We start from the raw sequence: 18,054 nt of genomic DNA on the forward strand, positions 1-18,054 counted from the left end.
ACAAAGGAGCTCTGCTTGGGCTGTAAGCAAAGGCTCCTGACACCCCTCTGCTCTGCTGGGCCCCAAATTCTCCATCAGACAGAACTGGAAAATAAAGTGCTTTATTGCCAAGGATCCCAGAGAGCTTCAGGGCAACTGTCTAGGGGCTAGGACTGAAGTCCCCTACCTTGTGGAGGCTTTTGTGAACAGGGACAGATGAGACTTCAGCATTTCAACCCCCTAGAAGGCAAGGAAGTGTGGTTTGGGGGCTGAGGGGCTGCAGGAAGAGGCACAGGTGTGCTGGGAGAGCTGATTATGTGCATCTCGTCCCCACGCTGGGCTCAGTGCATTCAGTGACATCACCATGCGAGCCTGAAATGGGCCATGGTGGGTGTATTTACACCACAGAAACTGCTCAAATGCTACCAATCAGGACACCCCCCACCCCCATCCCGGAGAACAGGTGTACCAGTGCATCACAGGAGCGTGACACATCCTCCTGAGCTGGTTCCGAGCCCACCCCAAGCCTCGCCGCTGTGACAAGCTGCCCCTCCTCCATTTGGGGCAGTGCCATCTCCCAGCGCTGCACATTCCTACAACCTGGACAGAGCAGAGGTGGGCTGGACAAAGAAAAGAACCTGAACTGTCTGATCCCTTACCTGCCTGGAGCTTGCCCTGTCGCAGCTGCCTCAGCCTGCCCGCCCACTGATGGCCTTCAGCCCTGGACTGAAGTGGTGTCCGCTGAAAGGAGGCTTGGAGGATAAGCCTCCTGCTCAGTGGCTCCCAGCAAGCAGTGGGACAAGAGGGTCATGTGCAACCACTCAGAGATAAGGAGGGCTGGACACCAGGGCTGGCTCTCAGCCTGACAGAGGGCAGCTGTGGAGGGCCGGATGAAAGGCCTGGCCCTCAGGACTGGGGTCCCGGGAATCAGGCTGTGTGGAGAGCCGAGAGCCTGGCTCACACTATGGGCACGGCCAGGGCGGGAGAGCCCAGCCCCGAGGGAGGGGGAGGAAAATGAGTGGCCAGGCAGGGACAGTGCCTGCCAGCAGGCAGGAGGGGAGGCCCCCAAGGACACGCATTTCCACTGCACCCCCAGGGACCTTAGGGCTGAGCTCCCTGCCCTCACCCTGGGCCCTGTACACACTTCAGACCCGCCTCGACACCTGGGTGCTGACCTGCCTCAGGGTCACGGGCAGAGGGCATGTGGCGCCAGCCCAGCCTCACAGGGGGAGGCTTTGCACTCACCCGGTCTGGGCAGGGGTGCGTGAGGGGCCCTGCAAGGAGTCCTCCCATCAGTACTCCTTGGCTTCCTGCAGCTGGGCCAGATACTCCTCCTCAGGAGGGCTGTCAGCGCAGGTGCGGCCATTGCTGGGAGGCTGCAGAGCGTGGTAGTGGCTCCAGTCCCCCTTACACAGGATCCAGAGCAGCGTGTCCACCCTGAAGTGCAGCTCAGGTGAGAAGTCAGTGCTGATGAGGGCAGGCGCTCCGGCGCCCTTGCCTCGCGTTAGCAGGCGGCTGCCCGAGTCATAGCAGCAGTGCTGGGAGGCCAGCGTGCTGCTCTCCCCAGACAGCAGGGAGCGCAGGAAGACGCGCAACGTGGGCTGGTAGATGTCCAGGTGCTCTCGTGGGCCACTGGCGTCCTTCCACTGGAAGCTGCGGCCCTGGTGTTCGTCCTGCAGGCTCATGGCCCTGTACACGGCCTCTAGCGGGTATGCACAGGGCCAGCTGGGCAGGTCCCGCAGCACCTGCCTCAGGTACTTGGCTAGGAAGTCACTCTTGCAGTTCAGCCACTTCTCACAGCTGTCCACATCTGCAGAGCGCAGGGAAGTGCGGGAAGGGAGCTGGTCAGCCCCTTGGTGAGGTGGGGGCTGAGCAAGTGCCAATGCATGGAGAGAGAGGCCCAGGTCCCAGCTGGTGCAAAGATGTGGCCTGCTAGGGCCTTAGGGCAGAAGCCGAAGGCCCCACACCAGAGCTGGGGGCAATTCGATCTGGCCTCCACTGCTGACAGATCGGGGCGCCCACACAACGCCCAGGCAACCTGAAGCCAGAGGCCATGTTTCAGAGACAGGTGCAGTAGAGGCTGCAGGAGGGGCCTGGGGGCCCTCTGCTGTGCCAGGTGTTGTCCCTTGAGATGCTGGATGGTGGGAGAGACCCTGGGATCTTGGGGAAGGAGCTGAGTGGTCAGAGCAGGGAGAGCAGTTTTAACCCATTAGTAAGAAAGTGTTTCAGTATTTTACCCGCTGGCCCATTCTTGCTCTTAGCTCTGCCTTTCTCAAGCCAGATGACCTTGGATGAGTCACTCTGCCACTCTGGGCCCCCAGTGCTCCACTCTGTCCATGCTGCCCTCCTCCCCCTCTACCTTGGCAAATGTGCTTTCTGACACTTGTCACGGAGAACGAACTGCTCCTTCCTCTTTGCTGCAGACCTTCCGGGCACAGTTTAAGTGCAGCGCTCAAGTTCACGTGTCTCTCCCCCATAAGACCTGAGCTCTTTGAAGGTAGGTACCAGACCTCTGTCTTCTTGGATCCCCTGCCCCAGCACAGTGGGGGGCTGTTGGCAGCCTCCTGCCTCTGCAGGGTGCCAGTGCAGGGAGACCAAGTGACCCAGACACAGAGTATGCTGGTAAAAGTATGGCCTGCTCCAAGCTGCTGGAAGGACCAGTCCTGGAATTCTGGACCCTGATCCATTTCTGATGGCACCTTCTCCCCAAAGACAGCCTGCCCAGGAGTCTCCAAGGGTGACCCAGGAGTGGAAGCCAGAATGTCCCCATGCCGTCCTGTTGCCAGGGGGAGTATGCCCCATCAGATGGTCTCAGAGCTGTGTGGTTCCCACCAAGGCCTCTTCCCAGCAGAAACATCAGTCTGGGCGAGGCCAACGGGCCTGTCCAGTGGGGCTCAGAAATGCCAGGACCCCCATGCTGGGGAGGCTAACCTTCCAGCTGGAAGATGTACACTCGGCCTCAATGGATGGAGATGAGATTCCTGCCCGTGCAATGATGTTCCACCCTCCCCAGCACCCCCAGAGATAAGGTCTAGCCCCCCACTGTCCAGGGCAGAGCATGTCCGCAGCATTGTGGGCCAGGGGCTGCCACCCCTCACTGGGGAAGCCCAAGGGGTCCTCGTCCTTGGAGCCTTTGGGAAGAGAGGAGGCCAGGCTGGTGGTGTCCCAGGGCACCTCTGCGCTCCCGCTGGGGTAGCCCAGCCCTCGCTAGGCTCTCGGTGCCGTAGCATCAGGGACAGGCCTGGGATGCGGCAGGACCGCCAAGTTTGTGAGGTTTCTGCACGCCCTCTCCCAAGTCCTCCCTCGTACAAGGCTCACGTGTCCACATTCCCAGGGGACCAAGCCCAGAGTGTAAGCCACTGCTTAAGCAGGAGCTGCTGCTCGTCTCTCCAGGACAGGGGGGCAGGTCGCAGGCACTGGATTCGGTGGCAGTGCAGGCGTAGCCACAGGGCTGAGTCCTCTGCTGGCTGCCGCTGCCACAGCTCGCACTGCAAGGAGACCAGGGATTCCACTCCTCTAGAGGTTCATAGTCTGGGTCAAGGCAGGGAGCCAGGGCTGAGTGAGCACAGCCCACAGGGCGCATTGGCACAATGTAGCCAAAGGCACCCCTTACTCAGGAGGATGCAGCCGGTGCCAGCGCTCCTAGCCTCCTCCTAGCCTGGACGGAGCAGGGGCTGGAGGTCAGCCCCCACTCGTCCCCTCAGCTGGGTGCCCCCAGCTGGGTGCAATGAACACCCGTGTGAATAAATGTGAGAAGTGGCCCTATGGAGACAGCACAACCCGCAGCCACCTATTCTGCCAACACAGCAATGAAGAGGAAAAGAAATCTGGGCTGGAGGCCACCTGACCGCTGTCAGTGTGACTTTGGGCAAGTCCCCCTCCATCTCTGAGCTATAATTTGCATGTCAATCAAAACCCAGGGTGACAGTACTTCTCTGGCACTAGGGGTATTAAAGAATGTCCCTGCTGCCACGTTAGGGACCTGAAATACATACACCGTGACTGTGCCCAGTGCCTTCTGGCTGTGCCGGGCCCAGAACCCAGGGCTCCCGGTGGAGCCCCCCAAAGTACTGACACAGCTGCTATTCTCCTCACTTCCCACGCAGACCCGAGCAGGCTTGCACTGAGAGTTTAAGGAAAAATTAATGGAAGAAAAGCTGAACATCATGAAAATTCCGCCTGTTTGTTTGTATGATTTTGGTGAATTGGGAAAAGCCTGCTATGACGTAGCCTTAATCATAGGCACTGCTGGCCAATGATGAAACACCAGGGCTGTCGGGAGAACGGCTGCAACGTGCATGCAATGGTCTGCACCCCTGGGAAACCCTGAACTGCAATATGCAAATATAAAAATGGCTGTCATGGGGGCTGGCAGGCTGTAGGGATATTTTCTGAACTGACTGTATTATTATGTTGTTTTCTAATAAAAATAGCGAATACTTTGTTTACTATATGCTAGCACTTTAAATGTATTACTGACTTAATACCCTCTACACCCAAACCTGTGTCATAAAAGTTGTGCCATTCTCCATGTTATAGAGGCAGGAACTAAAGCACAGAGAGGGGAAGTAACTTGCCCAGGGTCACTCAGCTGGTAAGGGGCAGAGCCAGAATTCAAACCCACACAGTCTGAAAATAAGGTCAGTTTTGAGTGGTGGAATTTATACTATTTCCCAATTTGTTAGAAACGAATGGATATGAATATATAAAACAGTAACAAATGTCTGTTTCGCTTAGAGGATCTCAGGGTTACTGTGAGGGCCAAATGTTTGGGGGGAAACTTTGCCAACTACAGGTGCTGTTCCTATGGAGCTGACGGATGATGGCGTTGGTGCTGGCCTAAGCTCCGGGCCCCCCGCTGCCCCTGCCCAGGGAGCTCTCAGCCCTCTCTGTACCCCCATTTCCACTCAGGAGGCCGGGATGGGGGTGCGCACCACAGCTGTCCGACTCCCCGCAGGCCCAGTCCCCAGGGACCAGCCAGCCCTGCTCCCCGCCCCCTGTGGCCCCACTGAACCCAGGCTCCTCGTCATCGTCTCCCTCATCACTGCCCACCTGGCGCTCGCTCTCGCTGTACCCCGAAGGGTAGTCCGCCTCGGCCTCCTGTTCCCTGGGGCTCTGCCCTTGAGACCAGTCCCCGCCTCCTCAGCCTCCAGGTAGCCCCAGAAGAGGGGCCAGAAGAGCTCCTTGGCAGGCAGCTGGGGGCACCCCGGGGCCAGCGACTGCTGGGCTCGGCCAACAGGTCCATCTCCACCTCTGCCTGGGGGTCCTCTACCACCTGGATGGTCACCTGCAGGGAGACAGATGCCAGGCCAGCCAGTGAGGGAGGGCTCGGAGCTGGACAACAAGGAGAGGAGAGATGGCAGGGGCAGGGGCAGGGGCGGGGGATGGGGGTGGGGGGAGACCCCGCCTCTCCTCCAAGCCAGTTCATTCTCTGGGCCAAACTTCCTGGCCCCCAGGACACCTGGGATCACAGCTTAAGACCTGGCTGTTCATCACAATCCCCGGACCCCCCGACCCCACCTCAGACGTGGATTTAACTGGGCCAAGGCGGCCCGGCATGGGGGAGACCCACTAGTTTAAGAAAAACTGGCTTTGAATTCTGGCTCCACCAGCGTGTAGGCTGCCCAGCCTCAGGGGCCACAGACACCCCCAAGCATCCATTTCCTCATTGTAGGGCCTGAAAATGAGAGCAAAGACAGCGCTTTCTTACACCACATTGTGGATGGGGTGGATGGGAAATAAGTAACATGAAAGTGAATTGAAAAACATCATTTGGGGTTATTGTAAAGGAATATGAGGTCACTGAACAAAATTTTGTGGGAAAAACAGCAAAATATAAAGAAGCAAATGAAGATCGCCCATATTCCATCACCGACAGATACCATTTTGGTGATTCACCTTCCAGGTTTTACAGATACACACGCACACACATACATACACACACACTTTTAAACAATTTTAGTTCTGTTCTACACTTTGTTGGTGAAAGTGTTTTGTAAACTGTAGATGTCATACAAAAAGGTGCAGAATTATTACCATTAGGGAGTCAGGACCGGCAGTGCAGTATGTAAACTGGAATTCCACTGGCCCCTCTAGGTACCTGTCCTGTAGAGACCCTCTGGTGGGCAGTACCACCCCCACACACACACCCCACAGTAAGGGGCCTGCAGTAAGGAGCTGGGCCTGGGCGGGGATCAGACCCTTAGGTTTTCCCACAAGGCCTCCTGCCACGTTCCTGGGATCCCTGCAGCTCAAGAAGCTTTCTGTGCTCATCTGGTCCTCAGGACAGCCCTGCCAGGTGGGTGATGTTTGTCCCTTGCTATGGACTAGGAGTCATGTGAGTTGCTCACGGTCTGCAGCTTGAAAGTGGGGGACCAGGTTCCCCACCCCCCCACTACTCCATAGGGATAGTAGGCCCCACACAGGAGCCCCCCCTCCAAGGAATACAGGATAGGATGCCTGACCTCAGACCTGAGTCATTCAGCCCAGCCCCTCTCCAGGGATCCGCTGGGCCCTTTTGTAGCGCTTACCTGGATATTGGGGTTCGGGGAACTCAAGTCTGTGTTGGCCAATCCTGGCAGCTCCTGCAGCTCCAGCAGGAAGGGTCCCAGGAGGGGTTGTCTTTTCCAGGGTCAGGGTTGTTGGCTGAGTGAGAGGCCAGCGCCAGTGCTGGCGTGGCCCTGCCTGTAGGACAGTTCTGGGCAGCAGTGGTGTGTCCTCCTCTCCCTTCAGAGGGCTGGGATCTGGGGAGGCTGAGACCTAAGGGAGAGAAGGGGGATGGAGGGGTGACTGAGGTCGGAGCTCACCACATTTGGGCTGGTCAGGGAGGATTCAGGAGCCCTGGGGTCTGACCAGATTACAAACTCACCCTCTGACAAACACGATTGCTTTAACGCCCCAGAGGGTAAGTGAGGCTGCGTTCACACAGCATTTGAACACATGGTGCCAACATAAGGCATGAGAGGATGTTTGAAATCAGGTTTCTACACATGGAAGAAACACAGTCCAACCTCCTCATTTTACCAATGAAGAAACTGAAGCCCAGAGAGGGAAGCCAGTTGTTTGAGGCATTGATTCCAAAGGGCACTTTGCAGGCCACCTGCTTCAGGACCCCCCAGAGCTGTTGTCAGAGTACAGACGCCAGGCCTCACAAATCAGGGCAGGAAGCCGGCAGGCCTGGCTCTTCCCCGCACCACACGCCCCTGCCACTTGGCCCCTCACGCCGTCCATGTAGGGCTGCATTCCTTAGCATCGCTAACCCTGGCCACCTTCCTCTGACTGCCCACCTGGGGCCCAGCCCCTTGTCCTACTCCAGGCTGCTCGTATGGCTGCCTGTCTGCCAGCTAATTCCCTCCACCCGCTGATGCCCGTGCTTCAGCAGACAGCCTGGTTGTTTCTGACGCCTGCTTCAGAGTTCACCTGCTCAGACAGTGGGTCACTGGGGGGCTCAGAGGCCATGCATCTACCTCCAGGTCTCCACGCCAGGACAGAAAAAGCACCATCTAGAGCTACCCTTACGAGCCTCAGGGGCCAGAAGCCTATGGACTTGACCCCACCTCCCATCTCATACCTGGGGCACTGTGGTATGGCTGAAAAAATGTGGGTTCTGGAGCATCAGATCAGCTCGGGTTCAAGTCCCAGCTCTGCCTCTTACTAGCTCATTCAAGTTGATCTGCAACATGAGGATAATAATTCCTACCTGGAAGGATTGTCAGAATTGTTTTTTTATCAAACTCTTCCACAGCATCCACTGCGTGCCAAACATTATTCTGAACATGTAGTCACTCATTTCATCCTCCCAACAACCCTCAGAGGTAGGTGCTAGCTGTCATCCCCATTTTGCCAATGGAAACTAAAGCACAGAGAGGGCAAGTAACTTGCCTGAGGTCACACAGACAGTGTTAGAGCCAGGATTTGAATGAGGTAGCCTAGGCCAAGTCCACTCTCTTAGCCATTATGCTCTAACACTACAGGTGTGAGTGCCGAGAGTCCCCTTCACAAATCAGGGGCTTACTCAATCTAGTTTCTCACTCTCATGATTCTTTTCTTGGGTTGGAAAAGAGATTGAGAGTCTTCTGTCTTTCCTCTTTGACCTATCCTTATGTGGTCCCCAAATGCCTGGCTCCAGAACTCCTGCACTAATCATTTGGCCCCATCTCAGCCTGGCCCCGAAGTCTTTCCCTGAGTCAGAGTGCACTGATCTAGACAGCCAGGGAGGATGACCAGAGGGCGGACAGATGAGTAATGGAACTACCCGAGCCCCTCATGGATCAATCTTGGAGGTCTGGGACATCCCCACACGCTGCCTTCCTGGCAGCTCCCACCCACTAGAACCCTAACTATCCCTGTGACTTTGTTCAGCATTTCCTCGGTCTGCAGCCCCGGGGCGACAGGAATAGGCAGGCTCGAGGCAGCAGGAGTTCAGGGTCATGCAGCCTTTCTGGCTCATCTGGGCAGGTAGTGGTTCTCATCTGGGGACAGTGGCAATGTCTGGAGACATCTGTGGTTGTCACAATTGAAAGGGGTGCTACTGGAACCCAACGGGTAGAGGTCAGAGATCCCACAATGCATAGGACAGCCCTCACAACAAGAATTGTCCAGCCCAGAATCAAATACAGCTGCAGTTAAGAAGTCCTGCTCTAGAGCCAAGCCACCTGGGTCTGAATCCTGGCTGTGGCCAGCATCTGATCTGTGGGCCCTGGTAGGGGACATAACCTTAGTGAGCATCCTTGTCTACAAAATGGGAACAGTGATGGGAAAGGGGCTGGGAACGTGCACCTCCTGCTCTCCCCACCCTCTCCACTCCATGGCGCCCAGCTGACCAGACAGTGAGCAAAGGCCATAGAAAGCCCTGACTAGACATAACAGCCACACATGCCGCCCCTCCCTGGAGCTGCTCGTGGAGCCTCCTGCCCTGGGTATCAGCCCCCAGTGGTTCCTGGGAGTGGACAGGGGACGGGTGGTGGGATGACATCTGGTCTTAGTTTGAGTTCCTTCAAAAGCTGACTCGAGACAAAGACGGAAGGACAAGTGGTTCCTTTGGAAAGAGACACCGTGGGGGTGCGGGAGAGCGAGTCAGGGAATTGGGGCGGCTAATAAAGCATGTTCCATCAAGCTAGTGACCATGGTGGGCAAGCGGAGTTCAATCCCACTGAGGGCCTCGCTTATCCCCCCTGAGGAGGGGGAGCTGGGCTATTTCCCAGCAACTCCACCAGTCATTTGGTTGAGGGCTGCTGGGGGTGGGGAGAGGCTTTGCTCTCCAGACAGGAACTGCAGGCCTTGCCGTGTACAGCTCAGAGTAGGTCCTAGTGCCAGCGAACGCCCTCAGGACACTGGAAGTAAGGTCTGTGGGGATTGGGCAGAGCTGTGGCCTGTCACCATCGTCTGGGCACAGCTTCCATGCCAGGCCTGGGCTGGGCCCTTTACGTGCCTTCTGTCATCCACTCCAGCTAGAGTGACAGGACTGTACAGGCAGGAATTTCTGTCTGCTTTGTTCTCGCTGTACCCCGTGCCTAGCACACGCCTGCAGTTACATTGCAGGAGCTCAACAAATCACTGCCGGGTGATTAAATGAAGCCAGCCCCCGAAGGAATGGGGTAACGGAGGCTTAGAGAGGGTGAGGGTTTACGTAAGGTCTCAAAGGTTACGACATCTGAGCTCAGGTTCAAGCTCAGCTCTGCCTGATCTCGACTCCACGGCTGGGTGCACACGGGCGTGCACGGACACTCAGGGCAGTAAGCCCTCACATGCGACCACCTTTGCATTCACCAAGCACACCCACTTTCATCTCGTTCTGGCAGCTGAATGCAGTGGTAACGAGCGCAGCCTGGAGGCCACAGCACCTGCGTTCAAAGCCTGGCTTGTGTACTGAGCAGCTGTGTGACCTTGGGCAGCTCACTTGATCTGCCTGAGTTTTTCCCTCTGTAAATTAGGAAATGGCAGTCCCTGTCTCGTAGGGTGGTTGAGTTAGAATGATGCCTCAACTATGGCAAGTGTGCAATGAATGTCACCTTGACATGGTGATAGATGGTTCTTAGAGGGGAGAGAGAAGACAGAACCCCTCTCTCCAGGCACTGTGTTAATTCTTTACATCTTAATTACCCCTGCCCACCTACCCCACCTACCACCCCTGATGGAGGATCTTTGGGCAGGTATATTCCATGACATTCTGAACCAAATTCTGAGGCGTGGGCCTGTGTAAGAGCACCTGCCCACCCCACAGGACCCCCCCCCCCCCATCTATTAGGCTCACGTGTGGAGTTTCACGCAGGGACAGATACACAACTCCATTCTTTCAGGGGATGATGTCATTGCCCAGACATGAGATGTACAGATACACACAGGTTTTCGCCGCAATCTGAAAGCAGAGCGTTTCTAGGAGAGGGGGAATGGCGTAAAGCAAAGAAGCAATGACCATGAACTTACATGGAAAAAATGTTGAGTCTTTCAAGACCTTCCAAATAACCTACCAAATGACACAAAAAACCTAAAATGACACTAACATATAGTAAAAGCAATGCCATTCCCGCTGCGTGGGTGCTCGCTGCCTCTATCATGGCTCCCTGCAAAAGCAGTGCGTACCACTATTTTCACTTTTTCTCTTTTCTCGTAAAAGCAAAAATCCTCTTGGATTTTTTTTTTTTTTTGATTGTGAAAACAGGTACTACTAATGCGAAGGGGAATAAGGTGAACTTTCGAAAAGTGGGAGATACCTGTACCAATCTCCATCTGCCTCGTTTTCTGTGTCTGTGCCTCTGTCCCTGTCACACGCGCGTAGACACACACACACACACACACACACACACACACACGTCCACACGCACCCTCCCAGGCTTGGCCAACAGCCCAGATCCACGTGTCTCCAGTTAACGTAACAGACCCTCACAGCCACAAAGCCTTACTGCACAGCATGGGCCTGCCTGCTAACCGGTTTCAGCCCCCCCGCGCCGTCCCCCATGCTCCTTTCTCCTCTCTGCCTCGGGGGTCAGGAACTTGTTCCGGATGATGAAATCCAGTTGCCAGGTGCAGCCGGCACCTCCCCTCCCCACAGCCCCAGCTGCCGAGACGCAGGCCCATCCATAGAGCCGGCTGCACACACAGTCACCCCAGGCCTCCCAGGAGATGCTGGAGACCCAGCATTCGGCAGCAACTGCCTCTTCAGCCAGGCAGAGGGATGGGGCTGGACTTTACTCTCTTCACTTGTTCTAACAGTGTAACCCAGCCGCCCCTGGCCCCCCATGGAGACCTCAAATCTTCTCATTGTAATAAGAGGACTACTGACAGAGCACACCCTCCAAGCACCAGGGCTGGCCGGCTCAGACTGTGACCTGGGTACTTGCCCAGGTTTAACACTCTGCTGTCGCCATCCTGAAATGCTCAGAGGCCCCACACTCTCACTGGGCCCCACAAATGATGCCGCAGCCTATATGCATGGACTCAAATCCTCAGGACAACCCCTTAGGCACGTGCTAGCATGATCTCACTTCAGATTGGAGGCAGTCAAGGGTCTGAGAGGTGAAGTAAGTTGCTTGGGGATCACACAGGGGGCTGGCAGGGCAGGATGAGGCACATGGTCTGGCTGGAGAGTCTGTGCTCCTAACCCTTGGGCTCCGCCAACTCCAGACAGGGGCTGCCTGCTCTGGGTCAGTGCATGCCACTCTGAGTGAACAAAACACTAGAACGGGATGTTCTACTTTCCACATCCATCTTTCTTTTTAATCCTCATAACAAGCCAGTGAGGAGCCAAGGGGAGCAACAGGATGAGAAGACGGAGACCCAGGGAGGCTGAGGACTTGCCCGGGAACGTGAGCAGCCGAGCCTCCATTCCCTGTCCGGGTCCTTCCCTCTGTCCCACAACCAGCTTTCCAGGGATTCTGAAATCGAAGAGCAAAAAGAACAGTCCGGTCCTGCAGAGGCGCCGCGCCGCAGGAGGAGGCTAAGAGCAAGGCGCAGGACGGCATCACACACACCTGGGTTCCAGTTCCCCTCCTGACACTGACTGGGCCAGACGGACCCCAACCAAAAAAGGCCAATCTTCAGGAAAATACCTGCTTTTCCTGTCACCCACCTGGCAGGTGAGACCTTTCAATCCCCCATGCCTCTCTCACTGTCCAGTCCCTGCTACTGGCTGAACACTGGACCAGGCCTGAGCTGCTGACTAAGCGCCCCTACCCCTGCAGGACACGGCCAGGCTTGGAGGGTCCGTGCTCTGTGCTCAGCTCTTCGCTCAGCCCATGCCCTCACCAAGTGCTTCCTTCCCTGTCAACTCAGTCTGCTGTTTCCCAGCTCTACCCCCCGTGGGACCCCTTCATGATGGACAGTCCTTGCAGCCTGGAAGACCTGTCCTCTCAGTTCTCTTTTGCCTAAGTCTCATCTCCCTCATACACTGAACAGCACGGCCCAAGCTCTGCCCCAAGTCCCCAAACCCTGTGTCCACCCCCGGCCCCAGGTCTTCCCTTGCCTGCCTAGGAGGTGGTGGGAGCTAGGACGAGGTGCCCAGGGCGCCAGAATTAAGCAAGTTTGGATCCTGGCTCATCACTTACTGGCTGTGTAATTGTGGATTAGTTCTTGCATCAACCGTCAGTTTCCTCGTCCCTAAAATGAAGATCACCAGACAAGGAACACAACACACTAGGCACGGTGGCTCTTTGGGTGATGTCCTGATCCTAAGGAGAACAGAAGACCCCCAAGGCAGAGGTGTGTCATTCTTTGCCTGCCCAACACCCAGAAAACCGCCCGGCCCCGGCCCTTGTAATGACGGTCTCACCATGTGTACGGGGCTTTCTCACCCAGTACGCCACCAGACAGAACGGGTCCCCTTATTCCCATTTGACTGTGGGAGTAAACTGAGGCTCAGTAACAGGCCTGCCCAGAGGAAGGGTGGCACGATTTGTTCACAATGCTAATGATTTCAAGACGTTTCAAGGGTTTGGATGAGCGAGCTGGGGCCTGACATGCAACGATAGACCACAAGGTCCCACGCGTAGCTCTTGAAATGACAGACCTGGCTCCCAATCCCAGCTAGGTTTAACATCTCCGTGCTGCAATTTGCTCATCCGGAAAAAGGGCATAATGCCCAAGTCACATTGGTGTGACACTGAAATGACATCATGCACGGTACTTTGTACTCACCCTGCCAGGCCCAGGAAGGCCCACTCCCCCTCAGACATCCTACATCTTTAGATCTTGGAGGTTTATGGTCTTGTTTCTTTTATTATTATTATTATTAGTTTCAGGTGTACAAAACAATGTAATAATATTTATATCCCTCACAGAGTGATAACCCCCTCACCCAATCTACTACTCCTCTGTCATCGCATACAGCTGTTACATTTCCACTGTCCCTATTCCTTATGCTGTGCTCCACTTCCTGTGAATATATATATATATATATATATATATATATATATATATATATATAAATAAAATTATAGTTGACTTTCATTATTATTCAGCTTCAGCTTCAGGTGTACACTGCAGTGGTCAGGCATCTACACCGTCCATGAAGTGGTCTCCCTAATAAGACAAGCGTCCACCGGGTATCAGTTTCTTCATAAAGGTCTTTGGGTTGGTCAGTTATTTCTGACCTGTTACCCAAGGCCCTAGAACACCAGTCTGCATTCTCTCAAGAATTCCTTAACCTTTGATGTATAACAGCTTTAACTCATATCACACAGATTGTGGAACAGTGTTTGGCTGGACGAGACCATGGAGATGCCTTAGCCCCTCATTTTCAATGTCAGGAAATTGTCCAAGGTGAGTCACACACAAGTTAATGACTTGCTGGGACCAGAACCTCAGACCCTGGGCTCTGAGCTAGGTTTTCTTCCGTGGCACTAATTTGCTTTAACATGTTGTTGAGGGCTCAACCAGGCTCTATACTGGGGCTGGGGATATGACTTTCCTCTGAAATAATTCATCCTCTAGGCTGGCTTTGGGGAAAGATCTGGCAAACCTATGGAAAATAATTACAATGCAAAGTGTAAGTACTAAACTAGAAAGTATTTATGCCAAACGAGTAGGAAAAAAATGTCAATTTAATTAATTTAATGACCACTGTCCCCTCCACCTAGGAAATGGGACCGGCCAGAGGCTGCTCAGTTCCTCTGATTTGTCTACAGCAGCGGTTCTCAACCACCGGCAGCGGGGATGGGGTGTCCCTCAGGGAACATTGGGCAATGTCTGGCTCTGTCAGAGAGGGGGTTGCCACAGGCATCTAGTAGGTAGAGGCCAGGGATGCTGCTAAATATCCTACAATGCACAACAAAGAAATCTATGACCTAAAATGACAATATTGTGGTGGGGAGAAACCCTGGATTTCAGGATGGACTCTCAACAGGGGCAAAAATTGGATCCTGGGGAGCAAAAAAAATCTTAGATATTACCCTGGTTTGTAACACTCCAAAGGGCCATAGTATACAAACAGATTATATCTGTGTTAGTAAAATCTCATGGTGGGGAGCACTTGGAATAAAGATGTCTAAAAGGGTCCCCAGGGGGGCAGTAATGAAAAAAAGGTGAACAGCCGCTGGCCCCCACAGACCCCCTAAAGTGCAGCCTGTGGCCCTTTTGTCCCATTGCCTCTGGAGGGCCTCAGCAGCCCGGGCACTGAGAGAGTGGCCCGAGCTTGGCCCATTCACTCACCAACCTCCTGCCCCCGGCACTCCTGTGGGGGTCCCTCAGTATCCTCCTCCCCCAGACGGGAAGAAGGACTCTGGCCTCCTCCAAGAATAGCTCACCCTCTACCACACAGGCTCCCACACACCTTGGAACAAGTCCAGCAGCTTTTGTCTCCATGAGCATGAACGTCCACTCCAGTCCAGGGGGGCAGGGCTGGACTGCTGACCCCTGGTGACAGCAGACACAGGTGCGGACACACTACAGTTTGTCTCCATGGCTAACACCACTCTTTTCCATCTCACTCTTGTCTTACACCCACCCCAAGACCCACTCACAGGCCACCCAGAAAGTGTCCTCCAATGTTTTAGAGACTCTTCTGCTTTTCCAAGTTCAGAGTACAGTTTCCCCGAAAATAAGACCTAGCTGGACATTCAGCTCTAATGCGTCTTTTGGAGCAAAAATTAATGTAAGACCGTGTCTTATATATTAAGATCTGGTCTTATATAAGACCAGATCTTATATAAGACCGGGTCTTATATAATGTAATATAACAACGGGTCTTATATAAATTAATATATAAAATATTAATTTTGGCTCCAAAAGACGCATTAGAGCTGATCGTCCGGCTAGGTCTTATTTTCGGGGAAACACGGTAATACAGAGGTCCCTGGTGAACTAGTCCCACGCACTACCTCACCTTGTCTCAACTCACATCCAAAGGGACTCAAATCTTTTGCAGACTTGATTTCAGGGCTTGCACCATGACCGTCTGAACCTCAGAAACCCCAGCCCGCCACTGGGCAAAACGCGGGGCTCCTCTCCCCGCCTCGCACCCTGGAGCGCGCACCTGGACAGAGCGGCTGCAAGAGAGATGCGCTCAGGCCGAGGCAACAGGAGGAAGCCGGGCCCTCCCCGGGTGTCTGCGCTCCTCACTCGGCACAGAAATGAAGGTTCTCCTCAGGCTGGCCCGCTACGCAGCCGGGGGAGTGGGGACTCCTGAGGCCCCGCGCACCTGGCTCTCGCCGGGCCTGCCCTCGTACCCAGTGGCCACTGTTTGCGTCCCAGCCCCGCTCCCCACGCTACTAGAGCGGGAGGCGGAGAGGGGGACACAGCACACGCAGCCCTGCGCCCCATCACTCACCTCCGCCAGCCTCACTGGGCTCCGGGGCCGGAGCCAGGGACCCGCGGCTTCCTCACCGGGAGCCCCCGCCCCGCCGCCAGCAGCACAGCCAGCAGCACCACGCCGAGGAGACCCGCTCTACGCGGGAGCCGACGCGCCGTCTCCCTCCGAGGCCGCTCTACCCGGCGCTTCCCCGCCTCCCGACCCGCTCCGGAGAGTCTGTTAGCGCCCGGCCTCTCCTCCTTCAGGGGCGGGAGCGCGGGGGCTGCGGCGCAGGCCTGGCGGCGGGGGCGCGCGGGGCGGGGGCGCGCGACACTACTGGGGGTCAGCGCCCGGGGTGTTCCCGGGCCTCCCGGAGGGGTGGCCCCTCGGCGCTTCTTTCGCTCTGACCCCATCGCAGCCCTCAGTCCCCACCGCTGTCGCCCGAGAACTCTTGTTCGGGGGAAGGTGCTGCCGGCCAAGCCGCGCTCTCAAGCCCTGCGCTGCGACTTCTGCGGGCCACACTCCGCGCGGATGAGACGCGCCGCAGCCCAACGCGGGAGCCGTTAGGTCCCGGGCAAAGGCTTATTTATGACTCCAGGTAGGAAGGCCTGGAAGTAACTCCCCCCAGGCTGTTCCAGCTCCCCTGCTGGAGGTGGAGACCAGAGAAACACCTGCCACATTCTGCACCCAATTTCCTCAGGATGTTCTCTCAGAACACTTCAAAAACCAGGAGAGCGTTGGGACTCAGATGTGCGAATCAAGTCCCAGAATGACAGCCGCTGACTACCTTTGAGGGATTGGTCAGAAGGTCCTGCCCTGCCGCTGGGGAGTCACCTAGTTTCATCACGGATGAGGCCGTGGGACCGCCCACTCTCCCCAGCAGGGTACGCGTGCAGGGACCCTCAAGGGTAGGGCATGAAATCGTTGAGGTAAGAACCGTCTAAACCTGTAAAGAATTTTTGTCAGTTTGAGACAAACTGAGGACAATTGCCAGGAAGCAAAATCTCGACAGATTTGAGAAAATGCTCCAGAGAATGGTAGTTTTGCAGCTTATTTTATAGGTTGGAATCAAAGGAGACCTAAGGAGGGTTACACATCCATTGGTGGTAGGTTTGGGGGCGGGAGAAAGCGCAGTGGGGAAATCTCTGGGATTGGATAAAAAGCAAAAGAGAGAGACACTCCTTTTACATCGATGGGTACAGGATACTTAATAATTAACATTCACAGCTTAGTTTTTGAGGAACAAGGTAACAGTGAAGGGTTGGGTGGTCAATCTTGACCTTAAGTGAGCCTGTCCGTTGTCTTTTTGCATCTAAGATAACATACCTTTGAAAGGTCAGTGATCTTCTTTTCTAGCCCCTCAGGGCCCGCAGCAGGGCACAACACCACAGAACCCTGTTATCCTGTTGCCCGAATACCTTACTATACATACATCTCCTCCTTTGATTCTAACGTAGGAAATAAGCTGCACAACAGCCATTCTCTAGAGCATTTTCGCAATTGGTTTAGAGTTTGCTTCCAGCTGTTTGGCTCAAATAAACTCATAAAAATTCTCTTACTGGTTTGGAAATTTGTTACTTCGACAAAGGTCATTTCCCCTAAATATTTAATTGTTCCAGCACCATTAGTTGACTAACTGCACTTTCCCCATGGAACTAACTTTACACTTTTGCCCCAAATCAACCATTTATATGTGGGTCTATTTCTGGACTCTCTAGTTTTATTGTTCTATATCACTATCCTAATGCCAATTGCACAGCCTTAGTTACTGCAGCTTTGTAGAAAGTTTTGAAATCAGGTACCATGTTTCCCGAAAATAAGACCTAGCCAATCAGTTCTAATGCATCTTTTGGAGCAAAAACTAATATAAGACCCGGTCTTATATTTTACCCTGTCTTATAGTAAAATAAGACCGGGTATTATATGACACGGACTCATATTATAGTAAAATAAGACCGGGTCTTATATTAATTTTTCCTCCAAAAGACGCATTAGAGCTGATTGTCCAGCTAGGTCTTATTTTTTGGGAAACATGGGAGTGTAAGTTCTTTTTCAAAATTTTGTTTTGGCTATTCTAGGTTCTTTGCATTTCCATACACATTTTATCAACTTGTCAAGGTCTACAAAAGAGCGAGTGCTTATCTTTTTCAATGCTTTCAACTTTTCACTAGTTTTCCCCGATGTGTAAGGTAAACCCCTCAGCACAACAGCCCAGTGCCACATGCAGACCTCTACCACCTCCTCGCCAGCCCCACCTCACCATTCTTCCCTTTGCCCAGGGAGCATCAACCACACTTTCTTCGGATCCACCATGCCTTAGAAACGTTCTCTGTATCACATCTGTCTAAACCAGA

General features: G+C 54.4%; 2 protein-coding genes and 1 long non-coding RNA gene across 3 annotated transcripts in view; all 3 read right to left on the minus strand.

Moving 5' to 3' along the window:
* VIPAS39 (VPS33B interacting protein, apical-basolateral polarity regulator, spe-39 homolog) overlaps positions 1-401 on the minus strand; it is a 35,441-nt gene extending 35,040 nt beyond the window's left edge. The window contains exon 1 of the mRNA XM_019733428.3: positions 167-401. The gene's annotated coding sequence lies outside the window, so the exon portion shown is untranslated. The remainder of the gene's footprint in view (positions 1-166) is intronic.
* ISM2 (isthmin 2) lies at positions 86-16,419 on the minus strand. Its single transcript, XM_088797068.1, is given in 10 exon segments — positions 86-1,801; positions 3,039-3,110; positions 3,361-3,510; positions 4,914-5,112; positions 5,115-5,159; positions 5,162-5,266; positions 6,510-6,588; positions 6,590-6,738; positions 9,406-9,502; positions 15,755-16,419. Coding segments are annotated over 10 exon segments (1,785 nt in total). The 5' UTR covers positions 16,114-16,419; the 3' UTR covers positions 86-1,271.
* Positions 11,733-15,754, minus strand: LOC148758705 (uncharacterized). The gene is made up of 3 exons (XR_016020913.1): positions 15,740-15,754; positions 12,522-12,644; positions 11,733-11,852 (listed from the first exon to the last, which is right to left on the minus strand). It is a non-coding gene; the product is annotated as an uncharacterized LOC148758705 (long non-coding RNA).
* Positions 16,420-18,054: the final 1,635 nt, after the last annotated feature.

The sequence above is a fragment of the Rhinolophus sinicus genome, chromosome 3 (genome assembly GCF_057876585.1).
Source record: "Rhinolophus sinicus isolate RSI-liver-muscle chromosome 3, RSI-T2T, whole genome shotgun sequence".
NCBI lineage: Eukaryota > Metazoa > Chordata > Mammalia > Chiroptera > Rhinolophidae > Rhinolophus > Rhinolophus sinicus.